This window comes from Chelonia mydas, chromosome 9, assembly GCF_015237465.2.
Source record: "Chelonia mydas isolate rCheMyd1 chromosome 9, rCheMyd1.pri.v2, whole genome shotgun sequence".
Taxonomy (NCBI): domain Eukaryota; kingdom Metazoa; phylum Chordata; order Testudines; family Cheloniidae; genus Chelonia; species Chelonia mydas.
This window is the reverse complement of record NC_057855.1, coordinates 49,326,282-49,345,504: the sequence shown is the minus strand read 5'-3', so window position 1 is coordinate 49,345,504 and position 19,223 is coordinate 49,326,282. Positions and strand designations below refer to the sequence as shown.

General features: G+C 50.7%; 1 protein-coding gene across 4 annotated transcripts in view; it reads left to right on the top strand.

Moving 5' to 3' along the window:
• The window catches only part of ETV5 (ETS variant transcription factor 5), a 38,490-nt gene extending 31,069 nt beyond the window's left edge, over positions 1-7,421 (top strand). For all 4 annotated transcript variants that reach the window (XM_037908988.2, XM_037908989.2, XM_037908990.2 and 1 more), the window contains 2 exons: positions 2,217-2,318; positions 5,423-7,421. In XM_037908988.2, the coding sequence (XP_037764916.1) occupies positions 2,217-2,318; positions 5,423-5,644 (324 nt within the window). In that variant the 3' untranslated portion in view covers positions 5,645-7,421. The remainder of the gene's footprint in view (positions 1-2,216; positions 2,319-5,422) is intronic.
• The last annotated feature ends 11,802 nt before the right edge of the window (positions 7,422-19,223 follow it).

The following is a 19,223-nucleotide window of genomic DNA, read 5'->3' as shown; positions in this document are numbered from 1 at the left end:
GCCCTGGCGATTCCAAGAAGGCACTGGGCTTCTTAAATCGCCCTCTGCGAGGAGCATCAGGGCACGTTTGCACAGTGACGCAGAGGAAGAAGCAGTTTAAGTAATTGAAACCAGCTGCATTGCTGAGCAGTGCACTCTGGGTAATGATCCATAATCTCTATTGCGCTGTGCATGGAAATTGTGGTTTTCAAACGGCTTTTTTGGCAGGCTCCCTAATCAAGTGGCTTTGATTGTCTTCCAGTTGAGCACCCTCTGAACGCTGACAGGCGGCTCTTCAGTCTGCAAATGCTTTCACCATGAGTCTGCTTTTATTGCCTTTTGGGGGAAGGATGGAATTAAGGGGGGGATGCAAGTGGTGGGGAGGGTGGAACATGTGACAAAAAACCACCAGGGCGCAAGGAGCCATGGTCCCTGGGATGCCGCCGCCTCTCTTTGTGGAGGAGATATGACAGGAGTCATGTAATCTCCCCCGGCCAAGAGCAAGCTAGGCAGGGAAGCCAAGCTCTCTTCTGTTGCAGTGCTAACTGGCCCGCGCACTCCTGGAGCAGTCCCCAGCCAGGGCTTGGCTAGCTGTGAGTAGGCCTCGTGGGGCTCACCAGCGCACAGCGTCGTGCAATGTTGCGACAGACGGAGCTCTTCTGCGGCCCCCTCCACTAGCGGAGCCCTGGTGCTGGAAGGCGATTATGTAACCATAGCTACAGGGCTGCTTGGAAGCCCTGCGTACACAAACACTCTTGTTGCATATGGAAGTGATGGCAGGAAGAGGCTGTGACTGAACGGACAGCGTGCTCTGGAGGCGCATCCAGAGCTAGGCTGGGAGGGACCCGGGGGGGGGGGGCGGGGGGGTTGCTGTCCTGCCTGCAGTGGTGTAGCACCTTACAGCTTTCACTGAGGAAAGGCCAATGCGGGTGTGGCAGGACAGCTGGGCTTCCTTTTCCCTCCGGAGGTCGCATCTTTCTTTCAAGTGCTTAGATTTCTAGCAAATAAACCATTGCTGTTCTGCTGCCCCTTGTTAACGAGTGTCTGTGTTAGCAGGAGCCAGCTCCACAATCTCTGTCCTTTCCCTTCCCCGGGCCATGAATAGAGGCCAAAACACTAAACCTTATGGAAGAGGGGTTACCGTTTCCTCTTAGGCCTGGAGCATGGGAGGGGATGGAGAGGGATGTTACCTTCCACAGGTGTGGCTTGGGATGCTAAACTCATGCACCGCTCTGATTTTAAACAGCTGAAGAGGAGAGCAGCTCCCCCGTCCACTAGCCACTTTGCTGCTGTAACTAGAGGTCCTTGGGCAAGTTTCTTTCACCTCTGCAACTCACCTGGTGAACAGAAAAGGGCCCCCCAACCTTAACATTGGCCAGGGAGATTTACCTGCCTTGCCAGTCGGTGTTGCCATTTGAACTGCTCTGTGTTCAGCTCGGGTTGCCGCCTCAGGCCTCTGCGTGCATTTCCCCTCTGTTACAATGCCTCAGGTGGACAGGGTTTGGCTTAGTGCACTTAGTGTCAGGAAATCCCATTAATCTATCTCCAAGTGGATAATGGTGCCGTGTGGCTTATTGTCCATTCCAGAAATCCCCAGGGAGAGGGTGGATTGGTTGGCAGCAGCCTCATGTCATCAGATTCCTGCTCCCGAAGGGAACAGAAATGAGTAAACCTCTTCAGGCTACTCCGGAATCTGCTTAGAAATGACTGGGTTCTCTTGCAGCCCATTAGCAGCTCCTGCCTGTGGCTGCCTCTCTCAGGTTTCTGAGGTGACCGTTCTAGTAATTCCTTATTGACTGCAACCAAAACCACAGAGCTTAGCTGCCGCGTGCTAATGGCTAGTGGTCGATAACCCGGGGGTTGGGTAGAAGTGATTGCTCAGCCAGCCTGCTATATTCTGAGCCCCTGGGCGGCTCAGGGGGTTGGTAATGGGACACAGAGCCTGGTGGTTGCAAGATTGAGTCCAGCAGCCATTGTTTGGCTGCTCCGTGATGTATGAGCAGTTACTTGCTGGTGAAGGCCCAATTTCTCATAGACATATGAGCACATAACAAACTACCACTTTGGCTAGTGCAAGGACTGAATGGTACGTGCAGGTGCTGGCTGTGCCTGGGTCTAATACCTGTTGGAGGACTCTGGTCACCAAGGCTCTTTGAGACCCCTCTCAGTATCACTAACCTTTGGCAAACCCATCAGAGCTGCCCCTGGGTCTTCATGCCTGTCTCCTCTCTCCTCAGGTAGCTCGACGCTGGGGAATCCAGAAGAACCGACCAGCCATGAACTACGACAAGCTCAGCCGTTCTCTGCGCTACTACTATGAAAAGGGCATCATGCAGAAGGCAAGTAGGTCACCGCTGCCTGTCAACAGCAAGCTGGATGCCTGAGGGTTGAGGGCTGGTGCATAGGGACAGCCCCTCTGGGTGAGGGGGTGGGGACTGGCAGCAGCAGCAGGACAGCATGTGTGGTGCCCATGGCTAGTCGGATTCCTGAGTAGCTGCATAACCTTTCAGGAGTGGGACCCAGGTCCCACAGCTTCTGTTGCTCTGGGGACAGACACTTGGAAGAGGGAAGTGACTCCACCAAACCAAGGCAGTGGGAAACCGTGATGTAACCTGGTTTGGGGCAGGGGCTGTTAGGGGAGAGACTGGGGCACCAATTTAATTTTTTAGCATCTCATGGGCGAACTGTAAAGATGCAGCCTTATGGGAACGGAATGCAAAGTAGCAAAGCGTTAACTGTTCTGTTAGGGGTACGGCTGTCGTACTGAAATAGTGACAACCCTAGTGTGGCTGCCGGTGTGCCTAAACCTAGACTGAGCTGTTACAGGCAGATTTATACAGTAACTCCTCACTTAGTGTTGTAGTTATGTTCCTGAAAACTGCTACTTTAAGCAAAACGATGTTAAGCGAATGCAGTTTCCCCACAAGAATTAATGTAAATGGGGAGGGGAAAGGGTTAGGTTCCAGGGCAACTTTTTTCGCCAGACAAAACTGTGTGTGTGTGTATACACAAATATACATACACTGTGTGTATACACACACACAGTATAAGTTTTAAACAAACAGTTTAATACTGTACACAGCAATGATTGTGAAGCTTGGTTGAGGTGGTGAAAGGGATATTTCCCAGGGAATGCCTTACTGCTAAATGATGAGCATTGGGCTGAGTCCTCAAGAGTTAACACATTGTTGTTAATGTAACCTCACGCGCTCTACAAGACAGGAGGAATGGAGGGAGGGGAGACAACATGGCAGAGACGGGGGGGGGGGGGGGGGGAGACGGGCATTGCCCCTTTAAGTAGCTGACCCCACTCTAAGTACGCTGCCCTTTTAAGTCGATCAGCACGTGGAGACAGCAGCTGCTGCCAGCAGGCTCCCTCCCTCCTGAGCCCTGTCGTGTGTCCCCCTGCTCTGTGGAGATGGGGGGGCAGGAGCGGGGGGAGGGGGATACCCTGACATTAGCCCCCCCTCTTCCCCACCCTGCACAGCAAGCAGGAGGCTCCCGGGAGCAGCTCCAAGGCAGAGGGCAGGAGCAACACATGGCAATGAAGGGAGAGACAGCTGAACTGCTGGCAATTGGTAGTCTGCTGGGCGACTGTCGCACAGGGAACTTAAGGGAACTGGTGGGGGGTGAGGGGGCTGTTGTTCCACCCTGGTTCCAAGCCCCCACCACTAGCTGTGATGGGCTGCTCTTTCTGCAAGCAGTGGACAAAGCAGGTGGCTGCCAAGCATTATAAGGGAGCATTGTGTAACTTTAAACGAGCAAGTTCTCTAATTGATCAGCAACGAAACATCGTTAACTGGGACGACTTTAAGGAGGAGTTACTGTACCAGTATAGCTGTGTCCATGTAGGGGATTGTGGCTCGTTGACTATTCCACTTTCACCCTGATCTATTTCAAGCCAGATGGAGATTGTGCTCTAGTAAACTGAGGAGAGGGCTGGTCTACAGACCATCAGATGAAGCACTTCTGAACTGGAGAGCTGGTTTAGCCCTAAAGAGGCCATCTTTAACAGAAGCGTCAGTAATAAGCCCTCGGAAGCATTGTGCTACTTTTCACTGGGAGAGGAGCAAAGTTTGCCTTAACAAATGACAATAAATATCCTAATCCAAACAGTAGTGCTGGGAACGTGAGCACACCCTGTAGTCAGGGTCCTCGAGAATGAATCCTCCAGCCCTTATGCAAATTGTACCATTTAACTTCTAATACTGTGTGGATGAGTGCTCAGTTAAGGGCTTTGTTCAATATTCTGCCCCCTAGTGGAAGAACTGAGACATCCCATTCTAATCCACATCCATGTGTCCTGAGTCACGTGTGGCAGCTGAGATTCTAAGAACATAATGGCCATACTGGGTCAGACCAATGGTCCATCTACCCCAGTATCTATCTTCTGATAGTCGCCAATGCCAGGTGCTTCAGAGGGAATGGACAGAACAGGGAATTATTGAGTGATCTGTCCCAGAGCATAGGCTTGCATCCCTGACCATCTTGGCTAATAGCGATTGAGGGACTTGTCCTCCATCAAGTTATCCAATTCTTTTTTGAACCCAGTTATATTTTTGGCCTTCACAGCATCCCCGGGCAATGAGTTCCACAGGCTGACTGTGCATTGTGTGAAGAAATACTTTCTTTTGTTTGTTTTAAACCGGCTACCTATTAATTTAATTGGGGACCACTGGTTATCATGTTATGTGAAGGGGTAAATAGCACTGTTTCTCCACACCATGATTTTATAAACCTCTGTCATATTCCTCCCCTTAGACTTTTCATCTTGGAAAAGAGATGACTATCTTTCTAATCTCTTCTCATTTTGTATGGATAATTGGGATTGTTTTCCAATGTGCATTACTTTGCATTTATCAACACTGAATTTCATCTGCTATTTTCTTGACCAGTCACCCAGTTTTGTGAGTTCTCTTGGTAACTCTTTACAGTCTGCTTTGGATTAAACTATTTTGAGTAATTTTGTATAGTCGGCAAATTTTGCCACCTCCCTTTTTACCCCTTTTTCCAGATCACTTATGAATATGTTGAACAGCACTCGTCCCAGGTCAGATCCCTTAGGGACACCGCTGTTTACCTCTCCAAAAGCCGCCTATGGATTTAGGCACATCTTCCATTCAAAAGTAATGGAAGATACTTGTCCAAATTCCCTATATGTCTCTTGAAAAATATTAGCCAACACATACACAACTCCCCCTCCACAACCCCTTTCTATCCGTTGCACCCCTTCCCATACAGGCGTTTGACAGCCCACAGAGATGACCCATCGGTTTGAAGTTTTGTGCCTTTGGCTCCTAGCTCTGTCTTGTTCCTTCTGTTATGGATGGAGTTTGTGAAATGTTGCACAAACAGTCTTTATAAGTAGGAGCCGAATGTTTTGGAGCATGCTGGAGCCTCCCAATTCTCCCATCCTAACACAGGCGTTTGTCTCTGCTTTTAGGTGGCTGGCGAGCGGTATGTCTATAAATTTGTCTGTGACCCTGATGCCCTCTTCTCCATGGCCTACCCAGACAATCAGCGCCCGTTCTTGAAAGCCGAGCCCGACTGCCACGTGACCGAAGACGATACCTTGCCTCTGACACATTTTGAAGACAACCCCGCTTACCTCCTGGAGATGGATCACTGCAGCAACCTTCCCTACGCGGAGGGCTTTGCTTACTGACTTGCTGCAGGCTAGCGCTAGAAAGTCAAGTTTGGGCAAATAAAGGCAGTGGTTTGTAAAGAATGTTTGCTCTTCATAAAACTGGACACTGTAAGCATGATTGGTGGAGCCTAAAATGTACATTCAGTGGCCCCGCAGAAGACAGAATCTGATAGCTTAAGGACTAGGATAGATCTGCCAAATGCTGCAACCACGAAGAGTTTTTCGGGGAGGGGGTTAACATGAAGTCTTTGTTCCAGGCTACACTGCTGTGGACATGTGAGGTGTGGCCATTGTGCCCAATGGTCCCCCTGGAACTTGGCTAGACTGTGTGACTGTACAGCACACCATCCTGACAATCTGCTTTGCATCAATCACAATACTTGTAGCTGCCTTGTGTGTTGGAAAGGGCTTTGTTTTGCACAGACAATGGATTTGCGGGGTGGGGGGCGATCCAAGCTAGTCTGGTTTAGGTTTAAAGTGTGGTGCTTGGCATCCCAGGAGTGGGATAACACTCTGGGTGGTTTCAAATGCCTGGCACCCCTATCAGACCTGAGGAAACCTCTGTTTTCTCTCTAAATAAAAACAAACCCCACCGGACAGCTCCCCTAACTCCTGATCCGGTTCTCTGGAACCACGGGTTCCTGCTCTCCTGTGGAGTCCATCACTTCCTCCCTGTTCGATGCTCAGGGATGGGGGGTGGCTTTAATTGCAGGGGAAGGGGGGTTGTGGCAGGGTTTTTTCCCACGTGTTGGGGAGAAGTTTATAAACCAATTTTGTAGTCTTTTGTATTTTAAGGCAAAGCTGCTCTTTGCAAGCCTCCCCGCGGCAGTGCCAATGCTCTGAGGACACTGCACCCTGCGTGGCAGCCACGCCCGTTAGCGTCTGCTTTGTGCTCTCCGCATCGGATACCGAATGGAACACCTGCACACTATACGTTCGGAGTGTTCTGCAAGACAGCAGGGCCCTGCTATTTGGGTCCCGTGAGCGCAGCTCCCACACTTTGGGAATTATATGTATATAATCCATGCATATCCCACTGGGTTAACTCTCTCCAAGGTGTGACCCTGTGGCCTGGCTGGTATGGTCCTCCCGAACTACCTATTCCACTCCATATCACTGCTCAAATGTTAACCCTCCATTGTGCTCCTGGGATTTGAGACTGGGTGAAACATACAAATAACAGAACTCTCAGCTTAATTTCCATGTCACAGTTCCCTCTTCAGTGTGTTCAGGCTGATCTTATAAGAGGAGGCCTTTTTTAAGAATTAGGCTGTAATACCTGGATGGGGGAGGAGTTCAGGGATGTCTCACCATAAACAAAACGTTCACCTAAATCCCATGCCCTCATGCAGTTACCGTTTCCTAACTTACCCGTACCACTCCCATATGCTCTACCTATTTGCATATTTCCCCCCAGCTATCTATACATTTTTGTTGTAAATGCTGTATAGGGTTTTTTTCCTTCTTAGTTAACCTGGTTTGGGTTTGTTGACTGAGTCGTTACTTTTTTTGAAAGTATGACGATTAACTCTTTGTAGACTAAATTTCTTTCCCCATGATGTATAAAGTGGCCTGTACAGTCATGAAATGTGGGATGCAGGCATCACTCTTGCACTCCTGCACCGAGGGGATGGATGCTAGCTTTTGTTCAGGGTGGAAAGTTTACAGTGCAGAAAGGGTTAATCTGAGGAGTGATCTGAAATAACCTTTCCTTGAGCAGGGTCGTGCATCTCCTGCAAAGCTGCATTACATTCTGTACTGTGTACAATAAAAGATTTTGCTTTCTGTTCTGAAATTGCCTTTTTTCCTCTTCTGTGTTGGATGTGTGTCCTGTGTCCTGAAAAGACGATTTGGGGAAGGCTTTTCTGACTAGCCTCCAGATTTCTGTGCGGGGGTCACATCTACACCATACTGGGTGGTCCTGCTGTGCCGATGATCCCACCGGGGAAAAGCCATTTGTCTCTTTGCTGATACGGCCTATGAAAATCCTTCGGATGAGGGGGAGGAGGGTGTCTGTCCTCCCACATCTGACCACCATGTACCCAAACCAAGTACTGTGGGATCATGAAATGGCAATATCCCAAATGCTTTTCCAGCTCACACGTTGCAGGAGATGGACTCAGTGGGGGGAGGGAGGATTTGACCTGGAAACGAGTGGCCCAGCTTTGACTCTGTTGGCACCTACTGAGCTGTTCTACTTTGACTTATGAATATGTGCACAACAATGAGACCCTGAAGCAGCTTGTGCAGCTCTCTGGCCATCCTTCCTCCTTGGCTTTTGCAATGCCTCTTCACATGCCGATGCACTGAGACATGCGGGCAGGGAATTGACTCTGAATTTCAATAGCAATTGGTATTCCTTTCATGCTGCCCTGCTGTTAGGATATAGATATTCAGGCTGTCTGTAAAGACCTATACTCTAAGAATTTAGGCGTATTCTTATCACTTGGCTAGTAGAGGTATAAAAGAAAGAATCAAAATCACTGTCTGCCAGTGTAAGGTCCTTCTCTTATTGTGACAGTCTGAGGCCCTGTTCTTAGGCTAAGGCCTTTGGCTAAGCAGCAGAGACAGCCATAAGCTGGGAAGCGACCGCTCACATCCTCACACTCCAAACTAGTCACATTGAAATAAGGTGCTGTTGGGCATTATCAGGACAGGACTGTATTCCTATCGCCTCCAGAGAAAGGGAAGTGCCTAGAAGATGTAAAAGGAAACTTAGTTTGATAGCATCCTGTCTGGCAAGAACTCACTTATCAATAGCTAAGCAGAACTCAAGTTTTACTATATAGTCTGCAGTCAATCAGGAAGTGGGTGTGTGGGTGAGGGAAATGGGAACAGGGAATGGGGGTGGGGAAATTGGAATCATGTTTAGCTAAAGGGGGAAATGGGAACAGGGACACAGGTAAGCCTCTGTGGTGTCAGAGCTGGGAAGGGGGACACTAAGGAAGGAAACTGGAATCATGCTTGCTGGAAGTTCACCCCAATAAACATAGAATTGTTTGCACCTTTGGACTTAGGGTATTGTTTTTCTCTGTTCATGCGAGAAGGACCAGAGAAGTAAGTGGGTGAAGGAATAAGCCTCCTAACCCCTACTACTGAGAGCTTTAACCATCTGGGGCAGTATTCAGGGTTCCCCATAGCCCCAGGCCTCTTTCCTAGGGTTAGCTCTGGCTTCCTTTTCCAGTTCAGTAAGGTGATGTTACTCAAGGTGCAGAAGAAAACTGTGACCGTGATGAAACTGTGACCCTGATTTTGCCTGTTGGGTTGAGAGGGAGAGGAGCTGAACAGAGACATGCAGAAGTGAGTGTTAAACCCCAGAGCTTTGTAACTATCCTTGTCCTGGAATCTGGTCAGAGCCTGCTCTAAATTTTGATGCCAGCTAGAACCCTGTAGGTGCCTAAACTCCCCTGGTGCCTGAATCTTCACTGTAAAAGTTCCCTCCAGGCCTAAATTTCTGCCTCTGACCACACACATGCTGCCGCTTCCCTCTAGGCACCTAGCTCCAGCCTGATCCACACACCAGGCAGAGGAGCCCTAACTCCCCTGTGGGGCCTGCTCTGCTGGTTGCGTTCAGAGGCTGCCAGAGGAGGGGGTGGTGCTGACCTTGCTCTGATCCCCGTGGTTAGAGCCCTGACCTCGGATGTGGTAGACCCAGGTTCAATTCCCTTCTCCCTCATGCTCTCCTAGTGAACCTGTTCCACAGGCTATTCCCAAAGTGGGTAGAGCACTCTCATGAGAGGTGAGAGCCCCACCCCGTTCAAACCTTTTCTACCTCGGGCAGAGTGGGAATTGAACCTGGCTCTCCCATGCCCTGGGGCAGTGATCTGCCCACTGGATGGAGGTGGTACCACAGCCGCCACCTCCAGCTGTTTTGTGTGGCATGAGGCAAGTGTCTCACTCATGCTCACCAAAAGTGGCTTAGATGCCAAAGGCGTCCGATTTCAGGAGAGGGTCCCTGCCTGTGCATCACTAGCAGACACAGACACGGCCCTGCAGCCTGGACTTAAACACCTTGCTCCATGAGGGGTGGGGCTTAGAACACACCCTTCTCATTGGCATCTCCTGTTGGCTAGCTAAGATGCTCCCCGCAGTGTGCTGGCTTTTGTGGATCCCATGCGTAGGTGTCCCTCTCCTCCTGGTCACTGTGTAGGGAGTCTTGGTGCCTAGCTTGGGCTTGGTGGATCCCAGTCTCGTGCCTAGGATTTTCTAGATGGCTCTAAGTTAGACATTGCCATGTCTAAGACCCTTTGTCGATCTAGGCTTGTTCCAGATGAAGACAGTCAAATGGCTTCCTCTGAAATACCTCCTTACTGGACTGGAGCAAATACTCTCTCTCCATGTTTCCTCCTGCTACCGGTGGTCCCCTAACATGACTGAGAAAATAAGACTCCAATCTGCCTGATCGACTGCCAGGTCCACCTTCAGGCTGTGCTCCTGGGCATGTTCTCATGGCCACCTTGGCCTCACCCATCTCTGCCAAGCCGCCTCCTCTCAAAACAAGGGCACTTCCTCAACCCAAACCCAGAGCCAATGCAGCCAGTAGCAGGGAATCACACTGCCTTGAGCTTTGGAAATCAGGCAATCCAAGGGGGACTGCTGGAAACCTACCAGAAACTCCTATGCAGCCAAGTGGAAGAGGTTTCCTCTGGATTTCTCTACAGAGAAGCATGACTGGCTTTAACACCTGCAGCCAATGATTTAATTTCCTCCTTTACTTAAAAGTAAATTTCCTAAAAGCTCATGCAGGCGATAGATACATAGAAGCCCCCTTCCTGGGGCATGATGTCTTCATAACCTTATCACATTCTTAAGGGAACTGTCCAATACCTTCACCCTGTCCATGAGCTGGTCCTCGGACTGGCTTTAAGGTGGTGGTTTTGCCAGCTGAACTTCTGGAAAAGTTGATCTCTTTTTCTGTCATTCAGTGAGAAGCGTCACTGATCCCCAGGCATTAATAGCCACCTGAGCCTCTCCAGAAGCTATTGGGCAGGGATGGTGTCCCTAGCCTCTGTTTGCCAGAAGCTGGGAATGGGTGATGGGATGGATCACTTGATGATTATCTGTTCTGTTCATTCCCTCTGGGGCACCTGGCATTGGCCACTATTGGAAGACCGGCTAGTGGGCTAGATGGACCTTTAGTCTGACCCAGTATGGCCATTCTTATGTTCTTAGATGGTGTGTGAAATCCTCAGCCCAGGTGAGCTCTAAAGAAGCCCTACCTGCATTTGAACCAGATCATTAAAAATGACATTCCCTAGCAGGGCCATCAGGTTCCATGACTTGGATGCCTTGAGGGCCCTTGGCTTCTCCCTTTAATGGCCACTTGGCCTCGAGCTGGCCCTAGGCTAGAGTGCTGGGGAGAGGCTTGCGTGCCCTGGCCTGAGCCTCTGATGCCCAGTTTGAGAGAGCGGCCCTCCAGGTACTGGTCTATTTGTCCTCCTGAACCCCACCTTCTCGGAACAGTGCTTCTGCCTCTTGTTCTCCTGAGAGCAGGGCTCTGGCCTGACAATACTGGGCAAGAAATTACTCGCCTGGGCCTGGGCTGCTCTGAGCACTCCCTTGGGGCAGACGGTCACTTGGCTGCTGATAGTCAAAGCTTTGCAGAACATTGAAATTCAATAGTTCAAAGCTCAAGGCACTTAGGGGCTAATAAGAATTTCTTCTACTCGCTGGGGGTCATCAGCTGGAAGTGACAGAGGAGGCAAGATAGCTGGGCATGTGAGTCGATCACAAGGTAACTTTGAGCCACCAATGTGATGAGACTGGGAAATGGCAAATACTGGGATGTGTCAGGTAAGGCATTTCCAATAGCAATAGAGAAGTAAAGTCCCAGCATACAAGGCAGTCAGTGCTCAGACTTCATTTGGAGTACCGTGTACTGTTCTGGTCACCCATGCTTAAGAACACTGACGATGCGGACGGGACAGGGGAGGCTCACCTGGCCCAGTAGATTGCTTGGTCACATGGTGTTGCTGGGCCCTTTCCCAGTGGAGCAGCTGAGTCCATGAGCTGCACAAGGCAGGGAGAGGCAGTGGTAGAGGCAGGAGACAGAGCAGAGGACTCTCTGGGATCTGCAGGAGGGGCCACTGCTTTAACTCTGCCAGGAGAGACAACGGAACAGCTGGGAGTTGCACGTAGGGGGCCAATGCTTTCTACGAGGGGAGGGGCTGCTGAGACGGGGGGAGACTCGAGCTGTTCTCGGGTTTTGCCCCCCCCACCCAGTAGGCACAGGTCTATGTTCAAGAAAGATTAATTTACAGGGGAACAGGTGCAGAGAAGAGCTGTTAGGATGATCGGGGAATGGATGGCTCATCTTATGAGAGGAACCTGGAAGGGCTTGTCTTGTATAGCCACCAAAATGAAGGTTGAGAAGGGAGCCGATTGGTATTTCCCGCAGTGCATTTTCAGCGAGCTCAAAGAGGGGGCCGAGCTACTGAAGCTAAAGGACAATGTTGGCACAAGAACAAATGGGGACAAACTGAGACTGGAAATGAGACAATGGTTTCCAGCCATCAGAGTACGGAGGTTCCACAACAGGCTCCCTATAGGAGCTGTGGGGGCACAAAACCAAACTGTTTTGACACAAAAAGAAAAGGAGTACTTGTGGCACCTTAGAGACTAACAAATTGACACAGTGACCTAGGAGGGCCCTTCCAGTGCTATGTTCCAGGCTTCAGTGCAGCATGCAGGCCTGACCCGGGAGCAGGGCTCTGTCCTTTGCTGGCATTGAGTAGCGTAAGCCTTTAGCATGGCAATGTGGGCAGAGCCGCGGCCTCCGCTATGCAGAGGGGGTAATGCTCATTTTGTCAAGGGCTGACCGTGGCCTGGACACATGAACTGTAGGCCAAGCAGTGCAAAGGGAGGAGGAGCTGCACCTCATTCATGTCAGACCACGCCTCAGCTGACCCCAGTGGCTGATGATGGCATGGGTGATGGTAGCCTTGGGGGAGACCCGCTGTAACGAGGCCGAGCTGAAGGGTTCCAGGAAGCCAGCAAGTGCTGCTAATTCTAAGCATCTCAGCCAGTCCCGGAGCACTTCACTCGCGTTACCGAGCACGGCGTGAAAGGGGAATGCGCCCCTTCAAAGCCAGCTGACGGGCTGGGGTCCTGGGAGTCAGGCAGAGCTAATAGGGGGCCTCTCTGCTGAGGTCACTCTGTTTTCCTCCTGCACGCCACGGTTCACACGCCTGCAGCAGGATGCCCCAGGAGCGGAGGCTGGCATGGGAGCCGTGCTTCTGTTCTGCTGTCACGTCTGCTGCGATTGCCAGGCCTGGTTTCCATAGCGATGAACACTGCTGCTTGTTCAGATGCAGACGCTGCCTTAAACTGGGCAGTTGGCAGCAGAACATCATGGAGAACAGCAAGGGCAATTATAAAGCCCTCCCCCCGCCCCCAAAGCGTCTAGCCAGTCTTGCTCAGGCGCCTGCATGGAGACATTTCCCCCTGGGGGAGGGCAGGATGCTGGATCAGTCGTTCCAGTGGGTTCTATTCATTTGTCATTGTAATTGGAAGGTGCATTATAATGACTGCAGTACCTGCCCTCCCACTTTGGGCCAATTGCTGGCATAGCAGCTGCCTAGTCATCCAGGAGGGAGTAGTCAATGTGCAGTGCTGAACCTACCTGCTCTTTGGGGCCCCCTAGGAGCCAGGAATGGCAAAACATCCCTAAAAGTGGGGGGGCCAATGGTGCCCAAACCATGGGCCTGCCCCTTCTCCCGGAGGCCCCACCCCCACAATGCCCTTCCCCCGAGGCCCTGCTCCCATGCCACCTCTTCCCCATAAGCCTCTGCCCTCTTCCCCCACCCGCCCCGTCGCTCACTATTACGGCCAGTAAAAAGTGGAGGGCCATGGCCCCCTGGCCTCCCCCCACCCCATTCTGGAGCCCCTGCTAGGAGCTTTATCCTACTATACTAGGCACTGTTAGCTCCGAGCACCTAGTCCCTGCAAACTGGGCCCCTGTGTGGTGTCTCAAGGTGGCACCTAGAATCACTCGGCACTTTCCAAAACATTAGGGCCAATGACGACAACTCAAGGCAGGCAGGCTTGAGAATTCTGGTCCTAGGAGAGTCAGCAGAAATGTCTGGGGCTGGCTCCTCTGTCAGGCTGAGGAGCTCTCAGTGCAGGACAGAAAATAGCAACAGGTGAAGAAGGGGCAACTCCTTCACACACCCCAGTCCTGGGACTGGCCAGGAGCCTGTGAGCTTCCCCTGCAACTTAGAGGAGTCTTGGGGATGCTCTATGCTGAGAATCACTAGAACTGGGTAATATGGCCTATTGATGCTCCCTGGCAGCATTGCCTTTGTCCAGTGCCAGAACCTGGGGTGTGGAAGGGGAGCAATGAGCCAGGTCAGGACAGCCTCCGGAGGCTGTTTAAACCGGCTTCACAGCCACTTTGTAGCTGCTGAACAATTACACTGTGGGAGCCTAAACGTCCCCCTGGGCCAGGCTCCATAATGCTGGGCAAAGTACAGACATCTGCTCAGTGAGGGTCTCTGCCCCAAAAAGCTTGCAGTCTAATTGGCCAGCCAGAGCAAGTGAATGAGACGAGCACATGGGGATGGGGAGCAGCCCAAAGGGGCTGTAATGGGGCTGGGAATTAGCCCTTAGTGCTCTGGTTTATGGCTGATCTAGGCTATGCTTCCCTGGCACCAGAGCCCAATCAGCTCCCATACTCTGCGCAGGTGAACCATTAGTGCGTCCTTTCATGGGGGGCGGGGAGAGCTCACCCTGGCTCTGGCTATCTTCAATGGGAGGGTGTGTTCCTCATCTCCTTGCCACTCTCTGAACTAGGGTCAGCGCTTTCTCCGACAGCGGGAAGATCTGCATGTGCTTCTATTATCGCAGCTGCTCAAATTCGAGGCCTCTCTCTGCTCCGCCAGCTCTGTGCTTGTCACTGGATCTTTCAGGCCTTAAAACTGCCCTGCCTCTTCCAAAACCAACACACATTCCACTTGGCTTCAACATAAAGACAACATTTGTCAGCAAGGCCACCAAGGTTGGGGGAGGAGTAATAAGGCCAATGTAGCTCAGTGTATGACCCTGCCGTTTAGGAAGCAAGTGCTAAAGGTTAGATTTAATTGCTGTCCTATTTTCTTACCCCTTTTCTCTCCAGTTCCTTGAAGTCCAATCTTTACACACTTCCTAATTAGCCACCACAGGACTCCTTCTGTCAGCAGGCAGGGATCATGGGGAAGTCAGCTGATCTACTTTTGAAGCATGGCTGCTGCTGATTCTTTGTAGGTCCAAATAAGGCGATCAGACCTGCACATGGGAAGGTCAAACGTCCAGGGGGGAGAGCAAACCTGTCTGAATGCATTCTCCAACAGCACACACAGCCATCTCCTGAGAGCAGGGTTAGAGCCAGAGGGCTCAGCTGCCTTCTGACTTCTCTTCATACTAATAGGTACCTTTTGTCCAAGCGCTTCTCAGCTTCTTCACAAAGGCAGGGAAGTATTATCAGCCCCTTTATGAAGCACAGAGAGCAGCGTATCCAGCCTCAGTTGTTGCTCAATGGCAAAGTCAGGGCTAGAATGTAGTTATACTACCTCCTGACATCTGATGCACAGCCCAAGGGCATGGCTCATTTACCACATCTCTGTATCGAGCAGGCCAGCTTTTCATTGCCAGGCTAGAATGTTACTGCTGATGAAACGAACAAGCCATTCCAACACCAGGCTTTGAAACAAGCTAAATTTGTGAACCACAGAGCGGTTTATCTCTGGATTTGTCAAGCAATCCTAAAATGCAGCTATTCTTTATAAAATCTAACACCATTTTGAATCCATCATCAGCCAGCAAAAGGCTTTGTTTAGGATCTGCACACCTTTGCCAGGCGTGTCGGGGAGAAAGCGACTCCATTTCCACAAGCATGGATTCTAAATTACAGTCCATGGCCATCAGCCAAAGGAAGAATGAGACTCCCCTTCTTGCTCCTAATGGAACAGTCCATTGTTACTGAGTGTTCCACTAGTCAAGAAGCCTTCTATTAAACCCAAGAAAGATATGAGCTAATGAATGTGTTGTATATTTTATCTTCTGTGCTGGAGCTTTAGGCTAGTTAGCTAAAAGGGCCTTCTGTCCACCGGGGGTGGGGATGAGGAGGACGCAGAATCATTAAAGCACTGGAGGCGGGGGGGTTAGATCAGTCAGGACTAGGGCTTTGCAAACTCCCTGCAACCTCCAGTTTGTGGCAGTTGCATGGGCAGGGGTTGCTGCTGAGCTCACCCCTGCAGCTTCTTTTGAAGAGCTGGGTTCTCCAGGAACCAACCACCCACTATCAACTTTCATTTGTCTTCAGAGGGTCTCCAGTGGCCTAGCTCCTTGCCACTGCATCCATGGGCTGGATTCCCCCTCTGCCTGGGGTGTCAGAGAGCTGCATGGTTGACGCCTCTCCATCCAAAAGGCTCAGATGACATCTTGGTATGGGCCACTGTGATGGGGTGTTTTCCCCACACAGGTTAAAAAAGGTTTAACCTCAGCAGGGAACAGTAAAAGTGGGTCCTCCAAGTGGCCCAGAGAGGCTGCATGAGGCGCAGTCAATCAGGGAGAGGCTGCAAGGAGCAGCCAATCAGGGCCCAGCAGGCTCACATAAGAGTAGCTGCAGGGCAAGGCAGGGTCAGTCACTGCTGGGAGCCCAAGGGGGTGAGGATTGTGTCCCTAGCAGGCTGAAAGAAGGCTAGTACCACGGACAGATCAGTTGCTGGCAGGAATTCGAGGAGCAAGAGAGAGCTTCTGCCTGGATGCAGGGACTGAGTAGCTGAGTGCCCTAAGGCGAGGGTGAAGAAGATACTGGGACTGTGAGGAAGCGGCCTAAAGGGTCGTAGCAGTGATCAGAGGAATTTGAGATGCAGCATGAGGCTGCTATCCACAGAGTCCCTGCACTGGGACCCAAAGTAGTGGATGGGCCCAGGTACCCTCACACTCGCCATTGGGAAAGTGGTCCGATTATTAGACTGAGACACTAACCCCCGGAAGAAGAGACCAAGGATGGTGAAACAGCCAGAAGGCTGAGTTGTGAAGTGGGCACTGAGGTTCCTGAGGCTGCAAGAGGAGATGCAGGGATGGAGTGACAAGGTGCGAACCGCGGATGGGGGTGTTGCCCTTGAGCTACTCCACAGAGTGACCAGGAGGAGGCGCCAGTCCGGCAGTGAGTGATGCGCCCTGTGACACACACTATCCTTCCAAATCCTGAAGGGCCCCTCTCTTGAGAACCTTAGGAACTCTGTAGCTCGAGAAGGCCCTGGAGACTGTCCTTGCCTCAGACCCTGCAAATCTTGTCAGGTAAAAAGGAGCTGCAGAAGGCTCCTGAAGACTTTGTAAGCCCTGGGGAACATCAGGAGCTCCACCACAGGAGGAACAGGGCATCTTTCATGAGGGATTTCAGTGACTTTAGCTTAGGTCCCTCCCCATTGGCAGAGCTCTCCAGGAGCCGGCATTTGGTGGTGTCCAGTCAAATAGCTCCAGGTTACAGCATTTGCATGAGCTACTTGGGATATTTGCAAATCAGCAGAGCTTCTGAGTCGTGGAGAGGGAAGAGGCTCCTCCCTGGAGCTTTTGGTTTTGTAACCATCATTTGCTTTTCAGACAAACATCTAGAAAATTCTATAAGAGAAAATCTGTGATGGGAATGTGAAGGATGCACATTGATGAGTCAGGCCCTGGAGTGCATCTCTGGGAACCCCCCAAGCCCAGATGTTTGTATGTTGGGGGACCAGGCATGATACAGTCCCCCAGCCCCTTCTTTGCCTTAGAGCTGTGTAATTAAGGCAGCACTACCAAAATAAATGAGAGGGAAAGTCCCCTGCAGCCTGGTATGGGTCTGTGGTGACTAATGGCTAGCTCTATAAAGGGACCTGATGCCTAAGTCCAACATTTAGGTGCTAATGAGATCCTCAACACCCTACTTTGTTGCTGCCTCACTTATAGGCACCTGAATACCCTAGGCCCCTGAGTTTCCACTGGTAAAACCCCATGGCACCTAAGTTTCGGCCAGTGGGCATGCACACACACACCCCCACCCCGCCCCAGCAACCTCACACTGCCAAGCAGGGCTGTGGCCTCATTAACACCTAAGCCCTGGCAGGATTCTCAGACTAGGTAAATCATGAGGCCAGGCTGGTCACAGAGGGATCTGGATGTTTTGGTACGCTGAGCCTTTCAAACAAAATGTGTGTTAATACAGCCAAATGTAAAGGTATACAGCTAGGACCAAGAAGCACAGGCCACACCAACAGACTGGGGGACTGTACCCTGGCAAGCAGGGACTCTGAAAAGGATCTAGGACAATGCTGTGGGGCTAATGTGACCCTTGGCCGCATAAACATGGGAGTAGTGAGGGCTCAGTGCAGGGCTAACTGGGTGAAATTCAATGGTCTGTGATGTAGAGGAGGTCAGGCTAATGGTCCCTGCTGGTTTTTAACTCAATGACTATGATTGTAGCTAAGTAACCTTGACAGATTTGGGTTCTCTGTTCTACCCCTTCACATTGCTAGAAGTCTACTTTGCCGGAGGCAGTTACCATTTTGTGTTCAGTTCCCATGCAGCCTCTTACAGAAGAGATGTACACATGGTGCTCTCCCATGGAGATTTCACTTACATTCTTTCTCATGTTTCAGAGTAACAGCCGTGTTAGTCTGTATTCGTAAAAAGAAAAGGAGTACTTGTGGCACCTTAGAGACTAACCAGTTTATTTGAGCATGAGCTTTCGTGAGCTACAGCTCACTTCATCGGATGCATAGCATATCGTGGAAACTGCAGAAGACATTATATACACACAGAGACCATGAAACAAAACTTCCTCCCACCCCACTCTCCTGCTGGTAACAGCTTATCTAAAGTGATCATCAAGTAGAGCCATTTCCAGCACAAATCCAGGTTTTCTCACCCCCCCCCCCCACACACATACAAACTTACTCTCCTGCTGGTAATAGCCCATCCCTCTTTGAAACCTCTCTTTATAATGCGCATGATAATCAAGGTGGGTCATTTCCAGCACTAATCCAGGTTTTCTCACCCCCCCCCCACACCCCCCTCCAAAAACCACACACACAAACTCACTCTCCTGCTGGCAATAGCTCATCTTACAATGTGCACAGCAATAATCCAAGTTTAACCAGAACGTCTTGGGGGGGTGGGGGGGTTTGTAGGAAAAAAACAAGGGGAGATAGGCTACCTTGCATAATGACTTAGCCACTCCCAGTCTCTATTCAAGCCCAAATTAATAGTATCCAATTTGCAAATGAATTCCAATTCAGCAGTTTCTCGCTGGAGTCTGGATTTGAAGTTTTTTTGCTTTAAGATAGCGACCCTCATGTCTGTGATTGCGTGACCAGAGAGATTGAAGTGTTCTCCGACTGGTTTATGAATGTTATAATTCTTGACATCTGATTTGTGTCCATTTATTCTTTTACGTAGAGACTGTCCAGTTTGACCAATGTACATGGCAGAGGGGCATTGCTGGCACATGATGGCATATATCACATTGGTGGATGTGCAGGTGAACGAGCCTCTGATAGTGTGGCTGATGTTGTTAGGCCCTGTGATGGTGTCCCCTGAATAGATATGTGGGCACAGTTGGCAACGGGCTTTGTTGCAAGGA